The following is a 24,118-nucleotide window of genomic DNA, read 5'->3' on the forward strand; positions in this document are numbered from 1 at the left end:
ATCAACATTTTTCTTCAACAATAGTTGTATATTATTGTCGTCCCAATGCTGTTTGGATTAAGTAAAAACTCTCCAAATAAAAAGCGACATTCATAGCCTTTCAGAACTCCTATGGAGATAATTATCAGCCCAAGCCTCTAAGGACTTTCTCTCTCTTGAAGGTGCTCGGATACACTGACCAACAAGTTGCCTTTATAATTGAACCCTAATGTCTTTGCAAGCTTTGGTGTAGAGCACAAAAATACACAATAGGAACAGAAATTTTGCTTATGACAGTCTATATAACCATATGTAGAAATGATGGCATAGACCATCCTAACTTTAACAGCATCAATAATAGCAGTATTTACTATTATTATGACCCTATTTATTCAAAAGCATTTTTATCATACTTCTCTATGAAACGTCAAAGGAGCTGCAATATATCGCAACAAAACAAACAGAAACTCAATGAATTCCTAACCCAGAAGAGAACATTTTGGAACGTCTTAACACTATTTTCAAAGGATAAAAATCACATGAGCAAGGAATAGCAAGCCTATGAAAGTATGCAAAGCCCATGTTATGATTTTTAACAGGAAACACATAAACAGCAAATACATGAGATACAATTTTCCACTCCTTCACAGTCACCCAATTAAAAGCACCAACAAGCAAAGAAATGGAAGGGATGCCCCATTAAAGGAAGGGCCCATCAGAAACACCAACACTGAGGCTTCACTACAAAATCTAGCACCAAAGAATGGATTAGGATTATTTGAAGAAGGAAAATTGGCGATAGTGCAACAGGTTGGATGGGGCATCCCTGAACAGAGGAGAATCTGCTGTGGGTGATCAGGATATCAGGATCTCCAGGCAGCAAGGGATCAGAGAGAGAGAGGCTTGGCCCACCTTTCCTTTTCTTCTTCCCATCCCTTCCCCTCTCATGTGGGCACGAAGAGAGAAATGCTTTGGACCGATTTTTTTCCTGCCACCTCAGGTGCAAGAGACGTGAGCAGCCATGGCAAGGGGATGGAAACTTTGAGGTTTCCTGTTTGTGACCAAAGGTTTGAGTCTGGCCACGTAGCTGGGCAGAGGAAGGCAGCAACCTAGTAGGTCTGGCCAAAGACATTTTGCTACCTGAGACAGAGGTGTAAAATTTGGGTCACTCTTTCCTGTGAATGATTTGTTGCTGGTTATTCTTTGGTTATTCCCAGGATAAGTCCTCTTTAATCGCAACATGTGTGAAAATCTTCACTGTGATTGTGCTATTTTCCCAGGATATTGACTCTTTAAACCCCTGATTTCCCCATGTGTGATGAAGTCCTTATTCCCAATGCCCTCTAAAGGTCCCCTGCAGCCCCTTTTTCCTGACTAAGGATTTTGTTTTTTAAGAAGCATTGCAGAAAATTTTCAAGAGTGCTTTCAAGATGTACTGGTAGAGATCTGATTTAGTATGTTTATTTGAAGTGTATTCAGAAAACATATCAAGTGAAGTATGTTATGTTAATTTAGCATGCTGCATTATTATTACTACTGAAAAGATCCCCCACACACAACATAACAAATTCTGAAATATCTGATTAAGGGGGGAAATTCAATAAAGTGCACTTAATATGGTTCTTTAAAAAATCAAAAGCTTTCCTTGGACATTATTTTTACTGGAATGCTCGTAAATATTTTAAGATGTAACAATTCAATGGCATACACTTTGCTTACATTATTTTCTTTTAAAAAAATAATAATGATGGTACTGTTAACACTTCCAATTTTAGCATGCCTGAAGAGCTAGGCTCTAAATACATATGCTCCTTAGGGACAGTTTCCTGGGGTGGGGGTGGCGGCATACTGAATTACAACTTCCCATCCCATTTGCCCAATTTGATTGGTACTGTGTATCTTTATATAATTTTATTTTTTAAAAAAATTAAAAATATTTTTCCAGGAGAAAAAGGCAGTTCTGCCAAATATCACTGCTCTGCGACGGGGCATATAATGGTTTCCCTAATATAACCTACTCCCTCCATTGAAGCTATCAGCTCAGTAATGGATATGAGAGTCCACAGTCCTGAATAGATCCAATATAGAGCATTAAGTACAGCAAGCTCCAGATAAGCTCAGAATAGTCCATATTTCAAATGATGATGTCAAAGCTAAGCAGATGTTAGAAACCATTACCGCACCATTATTACACCTTCCCTGGCCTACCACTTCTACCTATTGCAAGCTGACATGGTAAATCTACAATTAAAAGCTCTTCAAGCATGAGCAATATTCATTTGTATCACACACAAACAATACATAAGTATTTCCACATACTGCCTAAAAACTAAGAAGTGTTATTATAGTGCAAAAGATTACAGGAGACAAGACTTTTCTAAAATGCTGCCACATGAGAAATAGAAATAGACCCATGTAGTAGTATTAGTTTGTTGAACCTTTTTCTCCTCAGTAAGTTTCACAGAAATATAAATGAAATTAATCACTTCCTAAAAGAAGATCTTCTCAGATGGGCCTCGCTGTTTTCTGACAAATATTTACAGACACGGAAATGGAAAGCATCTAAAGATCTGTGTTTGATGAGACCACAACACACTGTAAAAACAATTTAATGTTGTTAATGCACTATAATATTTTCTATCAGAGAGTTGAATTTTCTGTAGGACTGATCTTGTTTGCCCTGATGATCCCTACAGGAATTTAAAAGATACAACTTTAATAACAGCCTAAGAAAACTTTAAATTGTAATGAATAAAACACAAGTTAAAGATACAAAAGTCAACAAAAAATTAATTCTTTACAAAACAGATCCAGTAATGCTTATTTTGACATTTTGCAACAGTGCAACTAATTTCAGTGGTTAAAAAAAAAGAAAGCATCCAGCAAACAGTGTCTCAAAGAATGAGCACAAAACAGATGTGGGAAAAATAAACAGCCTTCCTGTCTTGGAATTTCTAAAAAGGTCTGCAAAGAGCAAACAGGACTTCTCACTGCAATTTGACTTCTAGACCTGTTAAAGAGAGTCCCATGAGAACTAGACTCAGATTAATTAAGTGCACTGATAAAACTTCTAAAGTTAGCAAAAAGTACACAGGATTTTCAGTTACACAGCCTGCACACTCTCAGTCCAGGGTTGGCACAAAAATTACTAACTTACCTGCTTTGTTTTTCACTCTCTGGAAAAATGAAGCATGCTAAACAGGGAGCAGGAGGAATGCTGGTATCTTACATTAAGAACTTGTGGCATGTGGAAGACATAGAAATTGTTGGTCTGAAACCACATAGATTTATTTGCATTTCCTAGATGTTATTTAATGCTATTCTATGTTATTTTCAAATTTACCAACTATTTGTAAGCATTTAAGAAATTGAAACAGTCAAATTAATAAGTATGTGTGTGACTGTGGGTTTGTTTGCGTTGCAGCCCCATAAATTTCATAGGGTTTTGTTAGACAAGGAATCCTCAGAAGTGGTTTTGCAATTGCTTCTTCTGAAATATAGCCAACAGCACCTGGAAAACGTTCATGGTCCCCCATCCAAGTGCTAACCAAGGCTGACCCTGCTTAGCTTCCAAAATCAGACATCTGATCTGGTGCCTTTAGGGTATTTGGCCCATTGTAACATATTTAAATTGAACAGTCTGTTGTAAAATGTACAAGGGGAGGTGCAAAAGCATAATTCTTACATATTTAGGAAGAGCTGACATACATCCTTTTATTTGTAGAATGTACTGTGCATTTATTTAAAATTGTACTTTTCAAAACAAAACAACACCCCTGTTCTTATAATTCATCATATGAACTGTTTCAAAATATTGGTGGTGGTGAATTCCATTTTAATATTGATCTTTTATATGTTTTTAACTACACTGTATTTTAATCTATAGGCTGCTTGAATTTAAAGGAAAGGCTACATATAACCATTAATAATAATAATTGAACTCAGACTTCTTACTCTCTGCCCATTTTAGAAATAATGTGTTGTTCACCTATTATGTGAGCAAAGGAAGGTTTTGCTTCAACCCTGCTTAACAAGGAGCAACTGCTTTCTGCTATTCCCCTCCAGGCCTGTTGAAAAGCATATTTCTCTGCTTGAGCTCATTATCTACCATCAGACAGAAACCTGGAAGCACTAAACCCTTGCTTTATATATTTCTAATCATCAAGAGCATCTGCACCTATAAAACACACATCTCTTTTTTTTTCTTTAAAAGGGAAACCTTTAGAATTCATACACATTTACACAGGACTGCAATGAAGCAATTTTGCTTGCTTGCTTTCACTGCAGTTACAGGGGACAGATATTAGAATGAACAGTGCTCTTAGTTTGGAAGCACTTGGTGCATGTCGGTATTTGCCATTATAAAAGCAGAGCAGTAAAAGCAGTAGCCTTAGGTGATTGTCACTGATGTTTATTCATTTCAGTATCAAACCATCCCCATCCCAAATGCTTCAGGGCAGTTGTAAAATGAACACACATATCCAGATAAATGTCAGAGCAAACCACTGTGAAATCTTGACCTCACTTATCAAAAACCAGGCCAAAGTGTTTTAAAGTGCATCCTGATGCTTAGGCTTTGGCAGCTATCCAGAGACAGGGACCAACAAATGAACATTAGTACGGATTTCAGAGGATGGGTGTGCCTATTATCAGCTGCGGCATGTAGTAAATCTAAATCCATGTGGTAGAGGTATAGCACACTCCGGGGTCTGCTATTACAGTCAAGTCTTCTCAGTCCCTGTTAACTTCACTCTAAAGAGCAGTGTATACTAGTGCAAAAATTAGTAATAGTAACAGAAAGCATATTAAACTTGAATGGTATCCCAAGTACCATTTTCACCACAACTGCACTTCTTAAAGAAAGCAATTTGTGAGCAGCCATTATTGCATGTCTTTTCTATCACACAATGGGGCTGTTTTTGCCATTGCATTCTCTTCCACAAACACCCATAATCCCACCTCCATTCCCTATGCCCTAACCAATATGGTTTTGGGTGTTTTTTTTCATTTTCTTTTACTTTTTAATGTAATTCTAGAGTTATGCTAATGCATTTTAAGTTTTTAAAAAGAAAAGAAATAGACAAAAATAAAGGAAATCAGGCTTCTTGGGAGTAGTGAGGGCAGGGAGGACAGGTAGAGGAAGAGAGTGTGACACTACATGACTGCCAATGTTGAAAGTGCCACAGCAGTGATGTTTCACTCATGAGGTTTAATGGGACTGCTCCATGACTGAGAGCTTATTGATGGGTCTTCCCCATCAATGAAAACGTATGCCCTAATCACACTTGGGAGACACAGCAGCTATCGGTTGGAGACAACGTCATGTGATAAGTATCTCCAAGGACACTATTTTACAATAGTTTCAAAGCCACATGTGATAATCTCCATAATTTCACTCCCTGCTATTTACATTAATAAATGGATTGCTTTCATGACAGCAGATACAAGAATCATCAAGTATATACATATACAGCGTGCCCGCACCATACGTAGGCACGCCATATGCGGCCTTGAGCATACGCGCTCAAGCCGCAGGGCGCATGCAGAGCGGAAGGGGCGGCGCATCCCATTCAATTGAATGGGCGCACGCGCTCGTTGTGCCCTGCCACCGCTGCGCCGCCGTGCACGAGCCTCATTGTTTCCAATAGAGCTCGAGCATAGGCGGAATTCGTAAGGCGAGGATGGACTGTACATAATTCAAAAGCAGTTTGTGGCTATTGGTGAACTGTTATTTTAGAGAACTAATAGGAATGCCGGCTAATTCAGTATTAGTGTTTTATTGATTGTATTTTGTATTATTGCATCATTTTTACTGATGTAATCCCGCCTCAATCTTTGGGAGAGGCAGGAAATACAAATAAACATTATTATTATTATTATTATTATTATTAAAGACATCAGTCAGGACTATACTTCTTACACACAGAAAGACACTACCTTAAAATTTCATGTATGAATTGCCACAATGAAGAAAACGTACAGCATTGCTTGTGTTACAAAGTGAACTCCTTATACATGCATAACTATGACTAATATAATGGGATGTATGCCCAAAGATGCCATCAATATCATATGTAGTTTGGTGAAAGAGGAGAATATAACCTGGTGACTCTCCACCCTTCTCTTTCCCACCAGTCAACTCTACAAGCATCTCCTGGATTGGAGACAGAAGTATTTGGCTGGAGAAGGAGGAAGAGATTAACATGATCCCATCTTTCCAGCCTCTGACATGTGAGGTGCTGCCACCACAAGCCGCAGCAGATTTATCCCCCTATATACCACACAGTTGAAAAGAGCAGTCAGCAAAAGTGGCAATACCATTCGCTTACCAAATGGCTGAAAGCATGTCAGTTATATTTAGGAGCCACATCAGTTGCTGCCAGACAGAAGCAAAGAATGAGCAAGAGCAGCACTCAGAAAAGCAAGTGCACAGCAGACAGGGAGGAATAGCACTAGTTACTGGGGAAATGTTAGTTACTGGAGAAAAACCACCAAGAAAACCCTGTCCTTTCTGCTGAAAACCCTCTGCCCAGCACCAGTGGAAGTGACTGCTGTTCCTCCCTCACTGTCACTCATGGCAGGTATAGGTGCCAATTATTTACTGATTGCTGGCTCTTCTGGAAGAACATTACAACTCCTCACTCCTCAGGGTTTTTTTCACTGCAAAGTTCCTCCTCTTTTCTCCTAGGGATTTAAACCTTTGCTTTACACTTTTGCATTCAAGAATGGATTATTTCAGATACTTACCTCTGAATTACCCATATTGGGTTTTTCCCCCTTTAAAAATTCATTTGCACAGTAAAATACTGCTCTTGAAAAGCACACAATTTTTTTCCAGAAAATATACTGATTTCTGCACAATTTATTTTTGAAAAATGACTCTTTCACAAAAAGTCCCAAAAAAGAAAAAAGCCCAAAAGAATAAAAATCCTAAACCTTACAGGAATTGGCCATTATCTCAACAGAGTGTCTCAGTGTGTCAAGACCACCTTTCTTTTTTAGACTGAGACAATGTGTGAGTATTCTTTACATCTCTATTCTCTCCAACCCTCTAATTAACCTTCTTAGTCAAGGACACCAATACAATAAGAAAAGTGAACGGCACGTTATATTGTTACATTAATAAATGTTTTTAAATAGCCAAATTTGAGTAAAAATGTGACTGCTCTTCTAAAAAGCCACTTTTGTTAAATCCAGTATCTTCATATAAACTTCAAGACACACAAGTACAAAACAAAAGTGAGCTTCAGGTCTATTTTAATCTTTAGTTCATGCCATTATTATGGTAGGAAACAAGATACTGGTTACCACTGCTAGGGTCATGACCGTTACTATGAAAGCTCACTACATTAATTTCCCTAGTGCAGTGACCTGAATCAGCATTCCATACAATGTCCATATATAGAGGAGTGGGTAGAAGATAGGACAGTTGGAGATGTGGAAATAATTCCCTTTATTATCTGGTTTAAAGACTCTAAAATGACCTCACTGAAACCAAATCAAAAATTTTCATTTCACTTTGGCTACGGTTTTCTGAGATAAGAAAGCTAATAGAAAAAAGTTAATGTTTAGCAGATCATTAATAAGTTTGAAATTCTGATCCAAGTGCATTTCTCTTTGAAATGGAAAACATTTGAATATTTTATGTAGTTTGTTACATTACCATCAGAATTTAAGTTTAAAAATCAGCAAATAATTGCACACTGAAACTGACAAATGTCTTCCATAAACTTATACCCCACTTTTGTTCCTTGCTTGATCTCTGTGGTGAAGAAAACAGCAACATGAATTTCTTAACACCCCATTTTACAACCACTCCTCCAAAACTCTTTCTGAGGGTTGCAAAGAAGAGAATGCTGCCCTTTGACAAGTTGTCTTTACTATTTGTGAGTTTAAAATATTAGTTAACCTTGTTACTGAGTAATCTATCATAGTCTAATCATGAACACACATAAACAAAGATGTCTATATCCATTTGCATTTGCACTGGTTTGAATCTTGTGGCATAGATCTTCTGATTTCACATATATTACTATTTAATAAAAAAAGCAGGAAACGTTTTTTCAAAAATCCAGGAGAATTCAATTTTTGGTAAAGGACCAACTAGAACATAAGAAATGTATTAATGCTTTATCTCTCACTTAAGTAATTAATAATTTAACTAATGACTTGATTCTGCAATTAATGCTGTAATTCTAACTTAAGTCAAATAAGTTAAAACAAATTTAATTAAATTGCCCCTTTTCATTAGATTTTTAACTTAATTGATTTCAATTAGTTGCTATCACTGTGTATTCTAATAGTCATAAACTGTAAGTGAGAATTTATTCTTTCCTGTGAAAGCATGCTCATACAAACAACTACTTATAGATCATCACTGATGTATGTTTACATTACACACAGAGGAATCAATAGGTTGATAAGGAATATTTTAAGTATTCCAAAAATATGCTTAGTGAAAAAGCTTTTCCATAACAAATTTATTTTTGGATGGTCAAACTGACTGAGGTATGTTGAGATATCCAACTATCCAGCATAATGGATATTCAACCATTTAGCCTGTTAGAGAGATCTCAGAAACTGTGATTTAGGTCCAATGCACACTGCAGAAATTATCCAGTTTGACACTGCTTTAACTGCTCTGGTGTAGTGCTAGAATCCTGGGAACTGTAGTTTACTGTCGTACCAGAATTCTCTCACAGAGAAGGCTAAATGTCTCACAAAACTACAGTTCCCAGAATTCCCTAGAACTGAGCCAGAGCAGTTAAAGTAGTGTCAAACTGAATTATTTCTGTAATGTGGATTGGACCTTAGTTCATATAAACCTTTGTTGGAAGACTTCATATGATGGTGAGCCATATAGAATAAAACAGTACAGAGTAAGGGATCATTTATGTAGAGTTGCCAGTTTTTCAAGACAGCAAGAAGGGACAGTCATAATTTGTGACCATGTTAATGTGTCACAGAGCTGACCCCTCCTGAATTCACCTCCAATTATATTCCCACAGTTTAGGGAAATTCCTTTGATTTTGGACTAGATCTCCCAGAATCTCTTAGCCAGTCACAGGAAGGGGAGAATTGGGAAGCAGAACCATGAGAAGACAGGGACAGGGAGCCTTAAAAAGTGAATGGGAAAGAAAACGGGTAGCAGAGGGGACTGGCAGTAGTTAATGTATTTGTTGGAGGTAAAGATGGAAAGAGCAGCACAGGTAGAGGAAGAAGAAGTGTGGGGGAGAAAAATAACAGAATGAAAGGAAGGCAAAATGACCCAACTGTGGGACTGGACTGTGAGGCAATGAACAGATGGTGGCAACAGATGGGTGGAAGTAGTCCCTTCAAGGTGAGCCTGGCTTCCCACCTCCATCTCACTGTCCCTTGCCCTCAGAAGGAAGCATGACCAGATCATGCACAGGTGCTGGCTGTTTCCTCCAATCCAACCCCCCCCCCCCAAAAAAAAAGAATAATAATGGCAGACCAGTAGGCTTACAAGATACATTGTTGGACTGGCATGAGATGGGATTTTAATGTGGTTTTAATTGTGGTTTTATTATGGTTTTATTGTTGTTTATGTATATGTTGTAAACCGCTTTGATTTTTAGAAAAGCGGCAGAAAGTGTATATAAATAAAAACTTTATTATTATTATTATTATAAGGAAGAACATTAAGAATGGGAAGAAGAGAAAAAGAAAAGTAGGCACCAGCCACAGCTATACAGACGGAAACCCCCGCCCCCACCCAGCATTTGGTATGTAGCAGAGGCACTGCTGCTTAACATATGAACGTATGCTGAGAGATCTGTCTTTTGAGTTCATTTGGCCCCTGCTTTTGCTGATTCCACCACAAGTTAGTTTAAATATGGGATTTCAGGCATCCCATATGAAGCCAATAAGGGATAGCTTCTTTGATTCCTAAATATGGGACTTTCTGTTTACAATGGGACACCTGGCAATTCTATTATTATGCCATGTAATATGAAGGCAGGTGTAAGAATTCAAAGAACAGCTTGCAGACAAGTATGGGAATATTTTGAAGACAATATCTGACTTCATTTATTTCTTCCAAGACTTCTTCCAACACCCTAGAGCAGAAAGTGTCAAACCACAAATGTGACAAAGTTATAGCTGCTCAATATGTGATCTTGTTGAATTACACCAGCAACAGCTGCCTCCAAACCTTTACTGTAACTTGCAAATAACAAAAACATCACCTCCAATTGTAAAGAGAGCAAAAACTTAAATATGTGTGGATATTTAAGGAAAAAATTATTTATATATTTATTTAAAGTATTTCTGTGTTAACACCCAGCCCCCAAGTGCTCCTGAGATAGTGAACAAAAACAATTAAAACAACACCAAGGAGATTATTGCATTATATTTAAAGCGACTTATCACTTAAGGGATACAGTAATTTTAAAAAGGGGTTTTATAGCATGCAGCCACGGCCAAGCGAGTGCAACCTGTATGCAGCCCAGATCCCAGCCGCGCTCATCCAGCAGCCTTTCAAAAATGGCAAGCTCCGATTTTTGAAAAGCTGCTGTATAGACGCAGCTGGCATCTGGGCTGCATACCCAGCCTCAGCTGTGTAGTTGCTTTAAATACAATGTGATAATCTCCCAAGATAAAACATTTTAAAAGTATATTAAAATACTCTTCAAAACCTGAAAAGCAGTCTAATAGCAATCTAGCATCATCCAGTTTTGAAACAGTTAAAACAGCAATTTCAGACACTGAATATCATGCAGAACAGCACTGTTTTGGTTTCCCACTGGAAGCTTAAAAGAGATGGGGCCAGCCTAACTTTCTTGGGCAGAGGGTTCCACAGTTGAGGTGCTGCCACACAGAAAGCCCTGTTATGTATACCCATTCAACTTCACAGGGTGTTGGGACACACAACAGGGCCTCCACTGAAGATCTGAAATCTCTGGCAGGCAGATATGGGAGGAGGCAGTCTTTCAGATATCTTAAATTTAGCATTTTGTAGGTCAAGTTCAGCACACTGAATTGAGCATAGAAGCAAATTGGAAGCTAGTGCAGTTTTTGCAGGACTGGTGTTATATTGTCTCTAAAATGTATTTTACAGTAGCTGGAGCTTCTGAACATTTGTTGCATTTTACAGTAGCTGCAGCTTCTGAACACTCTTCAAGAATGTCCTCACATAGATGGCATTATTGTAGTCTAATTGAGAGGCATGAGCCATTGTAACCAGACCTGCCTTCTACAAGAAAGGGTGCAGCTGATGCACCAGCTAAAGCTGGACAAACACGCTCCTGGCTACCACACCAACCTGGCTTTCCAGGAGTAGAACTGGTATTTCAAGTTTCTCATCTTCTAGAAATGTAGATCTTCATGGAATTCATGGAGATACAGGGCTGTTATGATAAAAGGATGATCCAAACACTGTTCCCACTCCAGCTCTGGCTCCTTCCATATTGAAAAGGTCAGTTTCTGGTAATTTGACTGCCAGGCAATATGAATTCATTCCTGAGAGGAGTCTATGAATTATTCTCCTTTCCCTGGGCTAGATGAGACAGTATGGGCTAAAACTGACAGTACATTTATGTATCATGTGTGGGAAGGTGTGTGAAATGGGTTCCAATGCCTCATAAGATTCCTACTGCACTGACTGGTGCTTTCTGGTCTTAGGGAACATGCAGTCATCACCAAGCAACATGACTAGTGAGGAGTAACAGAGATGCCAAGTAAGCACAGCCATGAGTTTTTGTTCATAATGCTGTTCTTAGTTTCTGCCTTTGCTTTGGGAAGCATAGAATTAGGACTATATTAGGTCTATATACAGAATTAGGACTATGATCACAGCCATATCAGAACCACAGGATCATTCTGCCAAATAAAATTTCACAAAAGATCTAAATACTAATGTTGTACATTGGATGTAAGCAGCAAGCCTATGAACTAAATAATCACACAATACTTCCCAGCCAGTGACTTTAGGCGCTTTGCATTAATTATGTAACCATTTAATACATTAAAAAGACTGCTACAGTAGTTTTGTTTGATTGGAAAAAAAATCTGAGGCGTGTTACAGACGGGCCCAAGAGGCGCCGTCGTCACGCTGCGATTACGCATGAGGGGCGGAGCTTCCGGATACGCCTTGCCCCTCGCGCGTAATCGATACGTCAAAATGGTGGTGCCCTATACAGATGGGTGCCGCCATCTTGACGTAGCAGACGCTCTGCGTCCGCACGTCTCAACCCGGAAGAGACGCCGCAAATGCGCCCCTTGTGCTTTGTGGTGCCTCTTCCGGGGCCTCAGAAGGAGCACGATTTCCACGCTCCTTCTCGGCAGCGTCCAGGAGCCGCGCCGTTTAAAGGCTGCGGCTCCCGGACGATGCAAGCGGCGGCGGCGGCGGCAGACCGCCGCAATGCGGCAGTCTGTAACACACCTGAGTGTTTGATATTCAATATTATAGATGTTAACAAAGTTCTCACTATACCATGTACGCAATGAAAATATTTGAAAAATCAGTGAAATCCCTAGGAAATACTTTTGTATTTCGTAACTCCTGGGAGATGAACTTGAAAAAACTTCTGTGAGCCTCTGTCAAAGGAATGTACCAATTGTCAACAAAAGAAATGTCTGGTATTTGTTCTCAGCCAACAGCAAGAATGTTTTCAAGAAGTTCTCACTATATTTGCTTCCATTACTTCTTTCACTTTCAAATATCCGATCTGATCCAAGACACTTCCACCGTGATATGGACAAAAACAAAACAACTTGAGGAGCTTAGAAGAGTTACTGAACAGATTCTGAACAAGTTCCAAGATATGTCATCACAGGGATTCGAGGTTTGTTTGTCACCGCAAAATCAAAATTACACATAAAACAGCATGAAAAGTACACAATTTTCACAGATGCTAGCCACAAAATTACTGCCTTTAAGAACAGACATACTGCTTTTCAATAAACATAGAAAGAATAACTTGTTTTGAGTAATTAACAAAAAATACTAGCCAGCTTTTAAGGGTGAGATTACACACAGCTGCAGCAGACCTGTGCCTTAAACAACCTCCTGCTTCAGTCACATCAAAAGGCAGACTATTGAAATCTCAAAATGCAAAAGAGGTACAGAGTCAGGGTTAGACTGAGCTGTCTATCCCTGCTGCTTCTTTCCTAGCTGGATTCTCCTGAAACTGATCTAACAGAACATACTGAGTGGAAAGAGCAGGCAAGGAAGATCAGCAGTCCAACCTCTTCACTCCTCTAACAATTTATAATCACACATCTAAAGTTTACACACTAGAGGGACAGAAGGATACTTTGTTTCATATCAACAAATAGTTTCACACTGTTCTGAGAAACCTCCATTCAAAAAACTTACAGTGACATAATCCAGTTTCACAGAAGTATTGCAGGTTTAGTCTACAAACCCCAGCGAGGTACTAGAAAAAGATTTCTGGTGATATCAGCACCAGGATACTTTATAAATTGCGATGCTACCAAATATTTAACAACTAGCTTACATCAATATACGTACACAATCCCAGTTCTTAAATGTTCGTTGGATCCTTCTTATAAACAACTCGGAAATACTTTTCTGGAAAAGTGATTCCGGAAACCAAGATTTGTAAGAGTACATACAGCCTTATACTATGCAGTTATCATCACAGAAAACTCTCATAAGGATTTCGCTAATATATCAGAACTTCAGCTCAGAACAGCCCCTTCCCCAAATTTCATCAGTTAAAGCCAATTCGAAACATATAATCCAAATCAAACCTTCAAAGCACTTCCCTGGTCCAAGTTCCTTTTCCATTTTCCTAATTTAATAGTATCCATACAAACCTTTGCAAACCACAACATCAGTACAGAATATGACCCAACCAAATTGGCCTCTAAGGAATCCTCGAATATGAAAGAAATACAGCATATTTGTGTAATTCATTGGGGATGTGTGTGAGAGGGAGAAATCATGTTTAAAAAGATATTTCTACTATATTTACGCAGTATTTGTCTACCACTATTCTAGAAAATATATAAAGGTATGTGGTAAAGGCACAAATATCTTTCTCTTACTGTACATTTTAAATAGAAAGTTGTTCTGCTCTTCAAGATCTTAAACCCCACTCAAAGTGTTAACCACCACACTTTGACACTTCAGTTATTCTCCTTGGAAAATCCTTGCTCTATGGAGAATGGAAGGAATCAAGGTGCTGCTGCTGTTTCTGATGCTTCCATTTGAGAAACTTAGGCCCCATACAGGCCTGTTACAGACTGCCAAAATAAAGCTGCTTCGGGTCTCTTTGGAGGTATGCTGTTTAAATGATGCATGGGTCCTACGAGTCCAGAGGTTGCGCCAAAGCCACACTCCATTCCTAAGCACTGGAGTGCAGCTTTGGTGCAGCTTCCGGATTCTTAGGATGCATGCATCATTTAAATAGCATACCTCTAAAGAGACCAAAGCAGCTTTATTTGGGCAGTCTGTAACAGGCCACAGACTGCCAAAATAAAGCTGCTTCAGGTCACTTTGGAGGTATGCTGTGTCAATGATGCATGCATCCTAAGAGTCTGGAAGCTGCACCAAAGCTGCACTCCAGTCCTTAGGACTGGAGCATGGCTTTGGTGAGGCTTCTGGACTCTTAGGGCGCATGTATCATTTAAACAGCATACCTCCAAAGTGACCCAAAGCAGCTTTATTTTGGCAGTCTGTATGGGGCCATAGTAACTGAAGAACTTTTTAAAAAGTCTTATGAAAATGGAATTGAGAAGAGGATTGTTAGCATCCCTATCTGAAAAGAAAGTATGTCTAGAGGGACAATCTTTTGTAAGATTGTACAACAAATAGCTGACTAAGGTTTTTGTTTTGTTTTCAATATTAATAAAGCTATGTGTACATAGAAACACCATTGTCAACTCTAAATACTGCAATGTAAGTTCAACCAAAATCCAATATCCCCACAGCAGAAGTGAATTTTTTCAGATAAGACATATAGACAGCATGCAACAAGTGAGAAACAAGTCATGCCTTCTGTTCTTTTCCACTAAAAAGATATTAAAGTCTGAATATTTTGTTGCAGAGTTGCAGTATATATTTCAACTGACTATTTCAGGCTTCTATGCTTTCCTCTTTACACTGTAACATCTGTTCAAATACTTGGTAATTCCCTGCATGTGACAAGTTGATAGCACTTTGCAACTAATTTACTTCTCTTTTTCCCATGTCGCATAATCTGCCTTTACTAAATCCTTACCTGCTACAAACATCAAAAGCTCACTTTACACGTTAAGTGTTAGCAAAAGGAACAAGTTGTACATTTTCCACACAAGTTGCTGTTAGGTTGTGCTAATTTTGTAGCCATAACCTGGAAAACTGCTCCCGGAAATTCATTTTCAAATAGTTATTGTGGCAATTACAATGTACCCAAAACTCTCTGCATTAGATCGCAAGTACATTTTCTTTCTTCCAAGAAGTGGGTTTTCCTTTCTACCTATGTCACATTTGTTGCTGTTGTGTGTGCCTTCAAGTACTTTATGACTTATGGTGACCCTAAGGTGAACTTATCATGGGGCTTTCTTGGCAAGATTGTATCAGAAAGGGACTGCCATTGCCTTCCTCTGATACCTACCAATTAATTTCTGGATGAACAAATCTCTGTGGTTTAACACACTAGAAAAAAAAAAAAGGGGGGGGTAAGGTAACCTATTTTATTGTATTTAGGGGGGTTGCAAAACATATTTTTATTGCTTTGCCCCTTTTTATTAGTTTTATTAAAGAATGCTTTAACTAGAAATAAGAAAAAATACATTCTAAAAGACAAAGACATATAGGCATAGACTGTGGGCATCAAAACAGCACAAAAACATACTTACAGTCTCTCCAACTCTTTCAGGTCCTGGAATGCTCCTCTTTCAATTGTACTGATCTTGTTTTCCATAAGCTGACTGCAATGTAGAAGAAGTGTTTTAAAACAGCCAGCAATCAAACAATGATTAACACCTGCTATTACTGCACTTCAGCAATGGGAAACCTGCAGTCACTTCCCTTTTATTAACTCTGCAATTCTCACAGTGTTTGCATTCCCATCCAATTTAACGTGTTTAAGACCTGTCACCTTACACTGCACTATGACATATATTTGAGGGGGAGAAAAAACTACACTTTCCAGTCTTGAAGTGAGACCTTAAACCTGCTAGCTAACTTTGAAGGGTCAAAGGCGAGAGAAATATATGCCTTACTTAAGGCAAAAAGGCAGTGCTACTGTTAAAGCTACTGTTTAATAGCAGAATGAACAAAATGCATGACACCATACAGAAGCGTGTTTGTTATCTAATTGGTGAAAGCACATTTCAATCAACATTTTAGCAACTGAAACATTCTCCATCAAAAGTCCTCCATAAGAAGAAACGTTTGTAACATTTCACCTTTAGAAGGAGGGATCAAAACTAATACTGTTTATTCCAATTAGTCCCTCATTTACAAGTTTTCCTTTACTAGTGATTTGGTTTTCTTAGGCATTTCACAAGTCAAAATATAACACTTAAAAGTGAATGAGATACAGACCTTTAATTTAAAGAACCAAACAAACCCCAAGCTTTATGCCTATTAGAGCTATCTTAGAGTTTAAATCAATGTTATTAGAATGTAATCTAAAATCAAATTAGATCCGTTGCTTCTCTTTCCTAGATTTTCTTGCATGCTAAACTTACTTTCATTTTTTAAAGTCTGGCAATTCTAAATTGTCAATGCATTAAGTAAATTCTTTCAGTTAATGTCTTTAAAAAGTTGGGAAACACACAGCTTGCTAAAACGTTTTAGCAAGACACAGATATTTTACTATAGATTTAAGGAAAACATAAAGTCACAAGTGGCTACAATACAGAATTGCTAATGTGGCATTCTTCCAAACTTTTAGGTCATCCCCCAACTGCTTTTTCTCATAAGATGTAAGTTTAGATGTTGCTGTTTTAGAGGTTAAGTAAAGAATTAGTCTTGTTCATTAAAGATGTTATTTTGTGCAGGACTGTATATCTGTAGCATACAATTTTAAAAGGTATAACAAAAAAACAACACAAGAACAACTTACAGAACTCGAAGGTGCCGTAGGCCAGCAAAATCAGTCTTGGTGATCCTTGTGATATTATTTCCATTAAGATCCCTAAGAAGAACATGTCAGCAATAAAATTAAACATTTCATAACTACTGGCTCCAGTCTTTATTAGAAACAAACATTTTTAAAATAATATAATAATATATTCTTTTTTGAAGGCGAAGGAGGAGACGTAACCCTAGCTTTGGTGGAAAGCCTTTAAAGTTTCTTTTTAAACTTTTGGGTCTCTCAATATAAATCACACTACAGAGTTTTTATATTTGCTCTCGCTTAAAATCTAATTTACTGAAAAGCAATGGAAGAGAGAGTGCCCCCAAGACGTTACGTTCACAAAATTGACTTTTTGCATGATAGAAACAGTATGTCGAGACAAGGTTTGCTGCTGTTACGGATGAATGAGCCTAACAGATAAGAAACCAAGGCATGTTTACTTAATGGTAGTATGTTTGTGAGGTCAGTTACTGAACCTACAGTGAACAGGAGACGATTCCTTGGCCCACTTCTTGACTCATGGGCCCATGGACCTTGGCTACAGCAAACCATGAGGACAGTGAGTTTTCCCCCTCTTTACAGAGTCCACAGGAGGAAAGTTGACAGGAGTCTTACCATGGGCCAGGGATCAAGTGAATGGGGGAGCAGGGAAGAAATGGGCAGTAAACAGCTTTTACAGCTTTCCCAGAGCCTAGGATTTTTGTCAAAGGCATCAGCCATTATGGAGCATGTCTTCTTTAAAAAGAAAGGGAGGGGGGGGGTATGCTTAAGACAACTAAGCTTCCTCACGTAAACACTGAGGCTTGAAAAACAACACAATCTGTGACTTGCACTCTTTCAAGGAAATACAGGGCAAGATTAAAATAAATACCGCAGTAAATATTCTAAACTTTCTGAACCACATTGCTAGGTAATGGAAAAGTCATTCGGTTTCCATTTCGTATCAGAATTTCAATTCACCCTATTTTGGTTTCTGTTAGAGAACTGAAAAACAAATATATTATCTGCAATAGATATTATATGAACACCGTACATCTTAAAAATTGATTACACTTGGAGGTACACCATGAGGGTCTATGGAGGCTAATGTGAAGGCTATGTATATTAATTGAAAACAATGTGGTGGGAATTAGTACATTTCAATGAAGAAAAGTGGCAGGAAAAATAATTGATCTACACAGATTTTCCCCCCTGATATATATATATATATATATGTGTGTGTGTGTGTGTGTGTGTATTCATTCCTCTTGGTAAAGACTAGTTTAATGATTTTTAAAGAGTATGTGATTCCTTCAAGATTTCCCCCCTCCCAAGATTACTTAAATAAAAAGATAAAAACAAATGGGTCTGTGTTCTGAGAAACTCTTGCATCTGTGATCAGCTGTGAAAAGATTTTAACGCCCAACAGTTATGTGAATTAATGTAATTTATAATCATCGTGGAAGATACTAATATACTAACTTGATTTGGAATAATAAGCTTCAAGCTGTAGGAGCCACGGGCAAACTTTTTTTTTTTGTTTTGAGAGGCACAGCTAAAAAGAAAAAGAAAGCCTTCGACTTTACATTACAAAAAGAAATGTTGGTGATTTGCAGAGGAGTCTCTTCAAGGAAGATGACAGCCTCAGCCTACTCACAACTCCAAATAATCTGCACATACAACACAAACTACAGTGTTTAGGAAAGCACTGAGAATCCCACTTTCAATGCAAAATAATGTTTTCAAAAGCAGTGTTGTTATCTTCCTGCTGTGGGGAAATCTTCCATCTGGAATATTCAAGGGCATCCTTTCAAGATTCTGCAGATTGTAACCATGTATGTGCCACAATATATATATATATATATATATATATATATATATGAAAAAGAGTGTGAGAAACATGTACACGTAAAAGTGAAATTAGCTTGGTTGACAGTCCACTTAGGACTAGTGCAATTTCACCATCAGCTATTAACCAATTGTTCTTCCCAATTTAGCAGACTCTTTTTCCGAAGCTAACAAACTAATACCCCAAAACAGAGGGTTTTTTTGGTGGGGATGGAGAGGCGGAGAAGATAAAGTCAAGGAAGCAGGGAAAAGGCCATCTTCCCCATGGACTCTTTGTGACCCAAATGACCAAAAGTAGTAGCACAGTCTGCTTATTGCTGGGGGACTGAGCAGGGCGAAGAGCAAAGCCGTGGAACTAATGGCTTGGTTCTTTCATGTCGCCTAACATTACCCCTGGAACCCATAATGAGAATTGCAGGGGGAAAAAATGTATTGGGGGTTGGAGTAGAGGTGGAGGGAAGGTGAGAAATTAAGTTGGGTCTCTGAAACCAGTAATTTTAAAGGCAAGCAACTGCTGCTGAGTTGCGGCTGGTCCAAGAAGCTGGAGAATTCCCAAACCAGAATGGCTCCTTGGGTTCTGTGTGGCTGTGACCTTCTCCAATGTTGCTCCAGGTATTTTGTTCTTGAAGAAGGCAGTGGAGGTGAACAGGGGCATCCGGAAAGAGTGCTACACTTTCAGGGAAACTAGGGGCTGTCCTAGAAAGAGTGTCTTCCTCTCTGCAGCTCTGTTTGGGGCAAGGATTACATAGGCCACAGGGAAACAAAACTCATTGGGAAGGGTGAGGCCCAGAAAGACCTCCATTAAATTAAATTGTTAAATTACTACATACTAATAGTGTGTGTGTATATATATAAATATACACAGTGAGCCCTTTGGTATCCACTGAGGTTTGGTTCCAGGACCCCCCTGTGGATACCAACATCTATAGATGTTCAGGAGTCAATGGTGCAGTGAAGTCATAAAATCATAGAATCCTAGAGTTGGAAGAGACCCCAAGGGCCATCTAGTCCAACCCCATTCTGCCATGCAGGAACTCACAATCAAAGCACCCCCATCCAGCCTCTGTCTAAAGACCTCCAAGGAAGGAGACTCCGAGGGAGTGTGTTCCACTGTCAAACAGCCCTTACTGTCAGGAAGGTCCTCCTAATGTTGAGGTGGAACCTCTTTTCCTGGAGCTTGAAATGGTGTCCCTTATAGAAAATGGCAAAAGCAAGGTTTGGAGAATATATATATGTATATGTGTGTGTGTGTGTGTGTGTATACACACACACACACACACACATACACAGAGAGAGACACACTTATATGTGTGTGTGTATAGATATAGATATATGTACAAGTGTGTATGTATATATACATATATATATATACACACACACACAAGCACACAGACACACATATATATGTGTGTATAGATATAGATATATGTAGAAGTGTATATATATATGTATGTGTGTGTGTGTGTATACACACACACACACACAGAGAGACACACTTATATGTGTGTGTGTATAGATATAGATATATGTACAAGTGTGTATATATATATATATACACACACACAAGCACACACACACATATATATTCCAAACCTTGCTTTTGTGTGTGTGTGTATATATATACATGCATACATTTGTATTTTATACACACACACACACTATACATAGACTATTTCCAAGCCATAGATGGTTGACTCAGTGGAAGAAGAGGAACCCGTGGATACCAAGGGCCTTTTAGAATCAGCCGGTTCTTTCCAAACAAGGCAAATGATGCTCTGAAACTTCCAGTGTTCCTCCCAAAGGTGCTCTCCAGGGAGTTTAAACCCGGTTTGGGACCGCTTTCAACTCTTTGTCCGGCTCTTGGCTATGGAATTCTGGGAGTGGGAGTTTGTTGTGGGCCCAGAGCGGAGCTCCCACTCCCAGAATTCCATAGCCAAGAGCCAAAAGAAAGAGTTAAAGCGGGGCCAAAGCGGGTTATGTCTCCAATCTGGACGCACCCTTTTCGGAAAGCAAGACACCTGGAGGAGAGAAAGGGTCCAAGGGGGCTGGGGACTTACAGCCTCTCGGCGTTGCGGGGGATGTTCCTGGGGACGCTGCGGAGGGCCAGCCCGTGACAGTCGACGGTGCTCCCGGAGCAGGAGCACTGAGCCGGGCAAGGCTGAGGTTGCCCTTCCCGGAGGAGCAGCAGAGCCAGGCAGAGCCAAAGCAGGGGCGCCAACCGCGACGCCTTCATCCTCCTCCTCCTCCTCCTTCCTTCCTTCCTTCCTCCAATGCTTGGGGTCCGGAGCCTCAAGAGGAGAGAGCAACCCAAACCACAGACCCACACCCTCCTCCTCCTCCTCCTCCTCCTCTTCCTCCTTCCGTCTCGAAAAGCTCCCCAAGTCCAGAGGAGGATGCCACCGCAAGCCCGGTCCTCCTCCTCTTCTTCTCCTCCTTCTCCGATTCAGCACCGCATCCTAGAATCCAGTCCCTTCCAGGCGAAGAAGAGCCCCGCCGCCGCCAATAGCTGCTGCTGCTGCTGCTGCTGCTGCTTCTCCTTCTCCTCCGCCTTGAGCCGCTTCCCTCGCTCTCCTCCTCCTCCTCCTCCTCCTCCTCTGCTTCTTCTTCTTCTTCTGCCGCCCGCGCGGAACTGCATTGCGGCCGCCTATGGCCGGAGCCTTGGCTCCATGGCTCCAAAGCGAGAGAGAGAGAGAAAAGGAAAAGGAGAGACGCCGGTGGTGGAGGTTAAATGGCAGCCCAGGAGGAGGAGGAGGAGGAGGAAGAGGAGGGAAACCACACACTACACACACACACTACACACACATATACTACACACAGACACACACACACACACGGCTAGGTCTTCTTTCCTCCCCTCCCTTTATTGATATAAACTCCCACAGAGGCAAGTTGGTGAGGAAAAGGAGAGAGAGGGGGGTCCTCCTCCTCTCCAGAAAGGAAAAGGGGGGAGAGAAAGAGACAGACAGGAGGACCAATGGCCCCAAGAATACATACTAGGTGCCTCCTTTTGAGGCAATGGGCGGGAAAGGCTTTTGGGGGAAGACGGGACACCTGAGGGAGGAAAGAGGCGGGAAATGAGGGTCCCTTTTGGGGAGGAAGGGGCTGCTTTGGACCCCATTGGGAAGGCTTTCCGTCCAGAGTCAGAGCTCCTGTGGAGCCCTCAGGAGGAGAGCACACCTGAGGCGCATCCTCTGAGGAGAAACGCACTGCGGAAATAACCCGGTTCGAGGCCGCTTGCGAGCCTGGAAGCCTCCTCTCTGTCTGGTGCAGCAATGAATTACAATTCTCAGCATTAACTCTAGGGCTGCATCCACGCTGGAGAAATAATCCGGTTTGGTACCGCTTTAACTCTTTGCCTGGCTCAAGGCTATGGAATTCGGGGAGTTGGGAGTTTCTTGTGCGGCCCAGAGCGACCTCCAACTCCCAGAATGCCACAGCCTTGAGCCAGGCAAAGAGTTAAAGCGGTACCAAACCGGATTATTTCTCCAGTGTGGGATGCAGCCTAGCACTCCGTTCAAGCGGCCTCGAACTGGGTTATTCCTGTGTTTTGGACCCACGGCCACACATTTTGGAGCCATAATCCGCTTCGAGGCCGCCGCTGCCAGTGACAACCATTCCCAGAATTCCACAGCCCCCAGCCGTGGTGGTGGTGGTGAAAAGAGGCCTCAAACCGGATTATTCCAATGTGGACACAGCCGAAGAACCGGATACACTGCAGAGGCAACCCAGTTTGAGACCGCTTTAACGGCCCCTGGCTCAGTGCTAAGGAAGCCTGGGGATTGTACTGGAGTTCATTGTGGCAAAGTGGTCCATTTATTGGGTCAACAAAAATGCACAAAGGTAATGCACGTTGCAAAGCAATGTTACTCTTCTTCTTCCTCCAGGAGCTGCTCCATCCCTTCCCGCTTGCGTTGTACTTAGTTCAATGTTAACCCTCGGCAGTGAGAGCTTGGGTTGCTGGCTCGCTAACTGAACCATCTACTCGCCTACAACACTGTCTCCCCTGCTGCAGCCCTTTCGCACCCTTATATAGCCCCCCTCTAATCTAGGCCACGCCCAACTGGCCTAATGCGCTCCGCTGATTGGTTGCTCGATTGAATCGACAATGAGGAGGGGGCGGGGCAAAGGTGACAAGGGAGGGGAGAAGGAAAAGGGGCAGGGAAAGGCAAGTGAGACTTTGCATAGAGTAGAATTCAAGTCAGAGATCCTCTGCTAGATCGTGGCAGGAGGAAATGTTGGCTTGACCTCATGCATTCATTTCACTGCTGGAGCTTCCCTGTAGCAATTGCAGTTTGTGTGCCTTCAAGTCCTTCCTGATTTATGGCAACCTTAAGGTGAACCTCTCTCATTAGCAAGTTTCTTCAGAGGAAGCTTTGCCATTGCCTTCCCCCTGAGGCTGAGAGAGTGTGACTTGCCCAAGGTCACCCACTGGGTTTCCATGGCTGAGCTGGGATCCCAACCCTGGCCTCCAATAGCAATAGCAAGTACATTTATATACCACTTATCAGTGCATTTAAGCACTCTCTAAGCGGTTTACAATGCAGCTTCTTGCTTTAAAACGGGGCTAGGTTGCTTTAAATGTGGCCCCTGTGTAGCAGATTAATTTAAAAACCAGGATTATTACCACATTTACTAGGGAGACCCAGAGCCAATTGGAAAGGAAAACACAGTTTATTGCCGCAGTGTCCCCAGAAGGAAATACATCCAAATTACTGGGGCCCAGATTTCAAAGCAAACCAAGCTTTTATAGTATTCTGGACAAAGAAAACTACAAATCACATTTCATTGGTTACATATGAATTTAAACATATACACCCCATTCACCTTTATTGGATACTGAAACATACGTCTGTCCCTCGAGGGTTTATCCATCAATCAAACTGTTGTCTATATATTTAGTTTCATTGTCCTCAAACTATCTTTTGCAGTGCTTCCTTTATTTGGGTCTAAAATCTTGAACTAGGAGCCATTTCCAAACTGTTTTACATTCCAGAAGAGGATTTGACCTGACCTGAATTCCCATCTTCCTGGCAACCGTTGCTCTCAATACATTTCAGTACTATACTTTTCAATTCCTGAACAAGTGAAATTCCAATCCAGGTCTACCCTCTACACCTGCCTCCTGTTGCATTTTGGGATTTGTAGTTTAGGAAGGGGCATTTAGAATATTCAGCCAGAGAGCTCTTAAGCTTTACTGAACTACAAACCCCACAATGCAACAGGAGGCAGGGGCCGCATTTAAAACAGCCTAGCCC

At 40.4% G+C, this 24,118-nt stretch overlaps 1 protein-coding gene across 9 annotated transcripts in view; it reads right to left on the reverse strand.

The window, feature by feature from the left end:
* SLIT2 (slit guidance ligand 2) overlaps positions 1–21,116 on the reverse strand; it is a 260,613-nt gene extending 239,497 nt beyond the window's left edge. For all 9 annotated transcript variants that reach the window (XM_089524744.1, XM_089524738.1, XM_089524741.1 and 6 more), the window contains exons 1-3: positions 20,921–21,116; positions 17,022–17,093; positions 15,808–15,879 (exon numbers count right to left, since the gene is read on the reverse strand). In XM_089524744.1, the coding sequence (XP_089380870.1) occupies positions 15,808–15,879; positions 17,022–17,093; positions 20,921–21,096 (320 nt within the window). In that variant the 5' untranslated portion in view covers positions 21,097–21,116. The remainder of the gene's footprint in view (positions 1–15,807; positions 15,880–17,021; positions 17,094–20,920) is intronic.
* Between the last annotated feature and the right edge of the window lie 3,002 nt (positions 21,117–24,118).

This window comes from Sceloporus occidentalis, unplaced genomic scaffold (genome assembly GCF_023333645.1).
Source record: "Sceloporus occidentalis isolate IW3139 unplaced genomic scaffold, rSceOcc1.0.p SCAF_5, whole genome shotgun sequence".
Taxonomy (NCBI): Eukaryota; Metazoa; Chordata; class Lepidosauria; order Squamata; family Phrynosomatidae; genus Sceloporus; species Sceloporus occidentalis.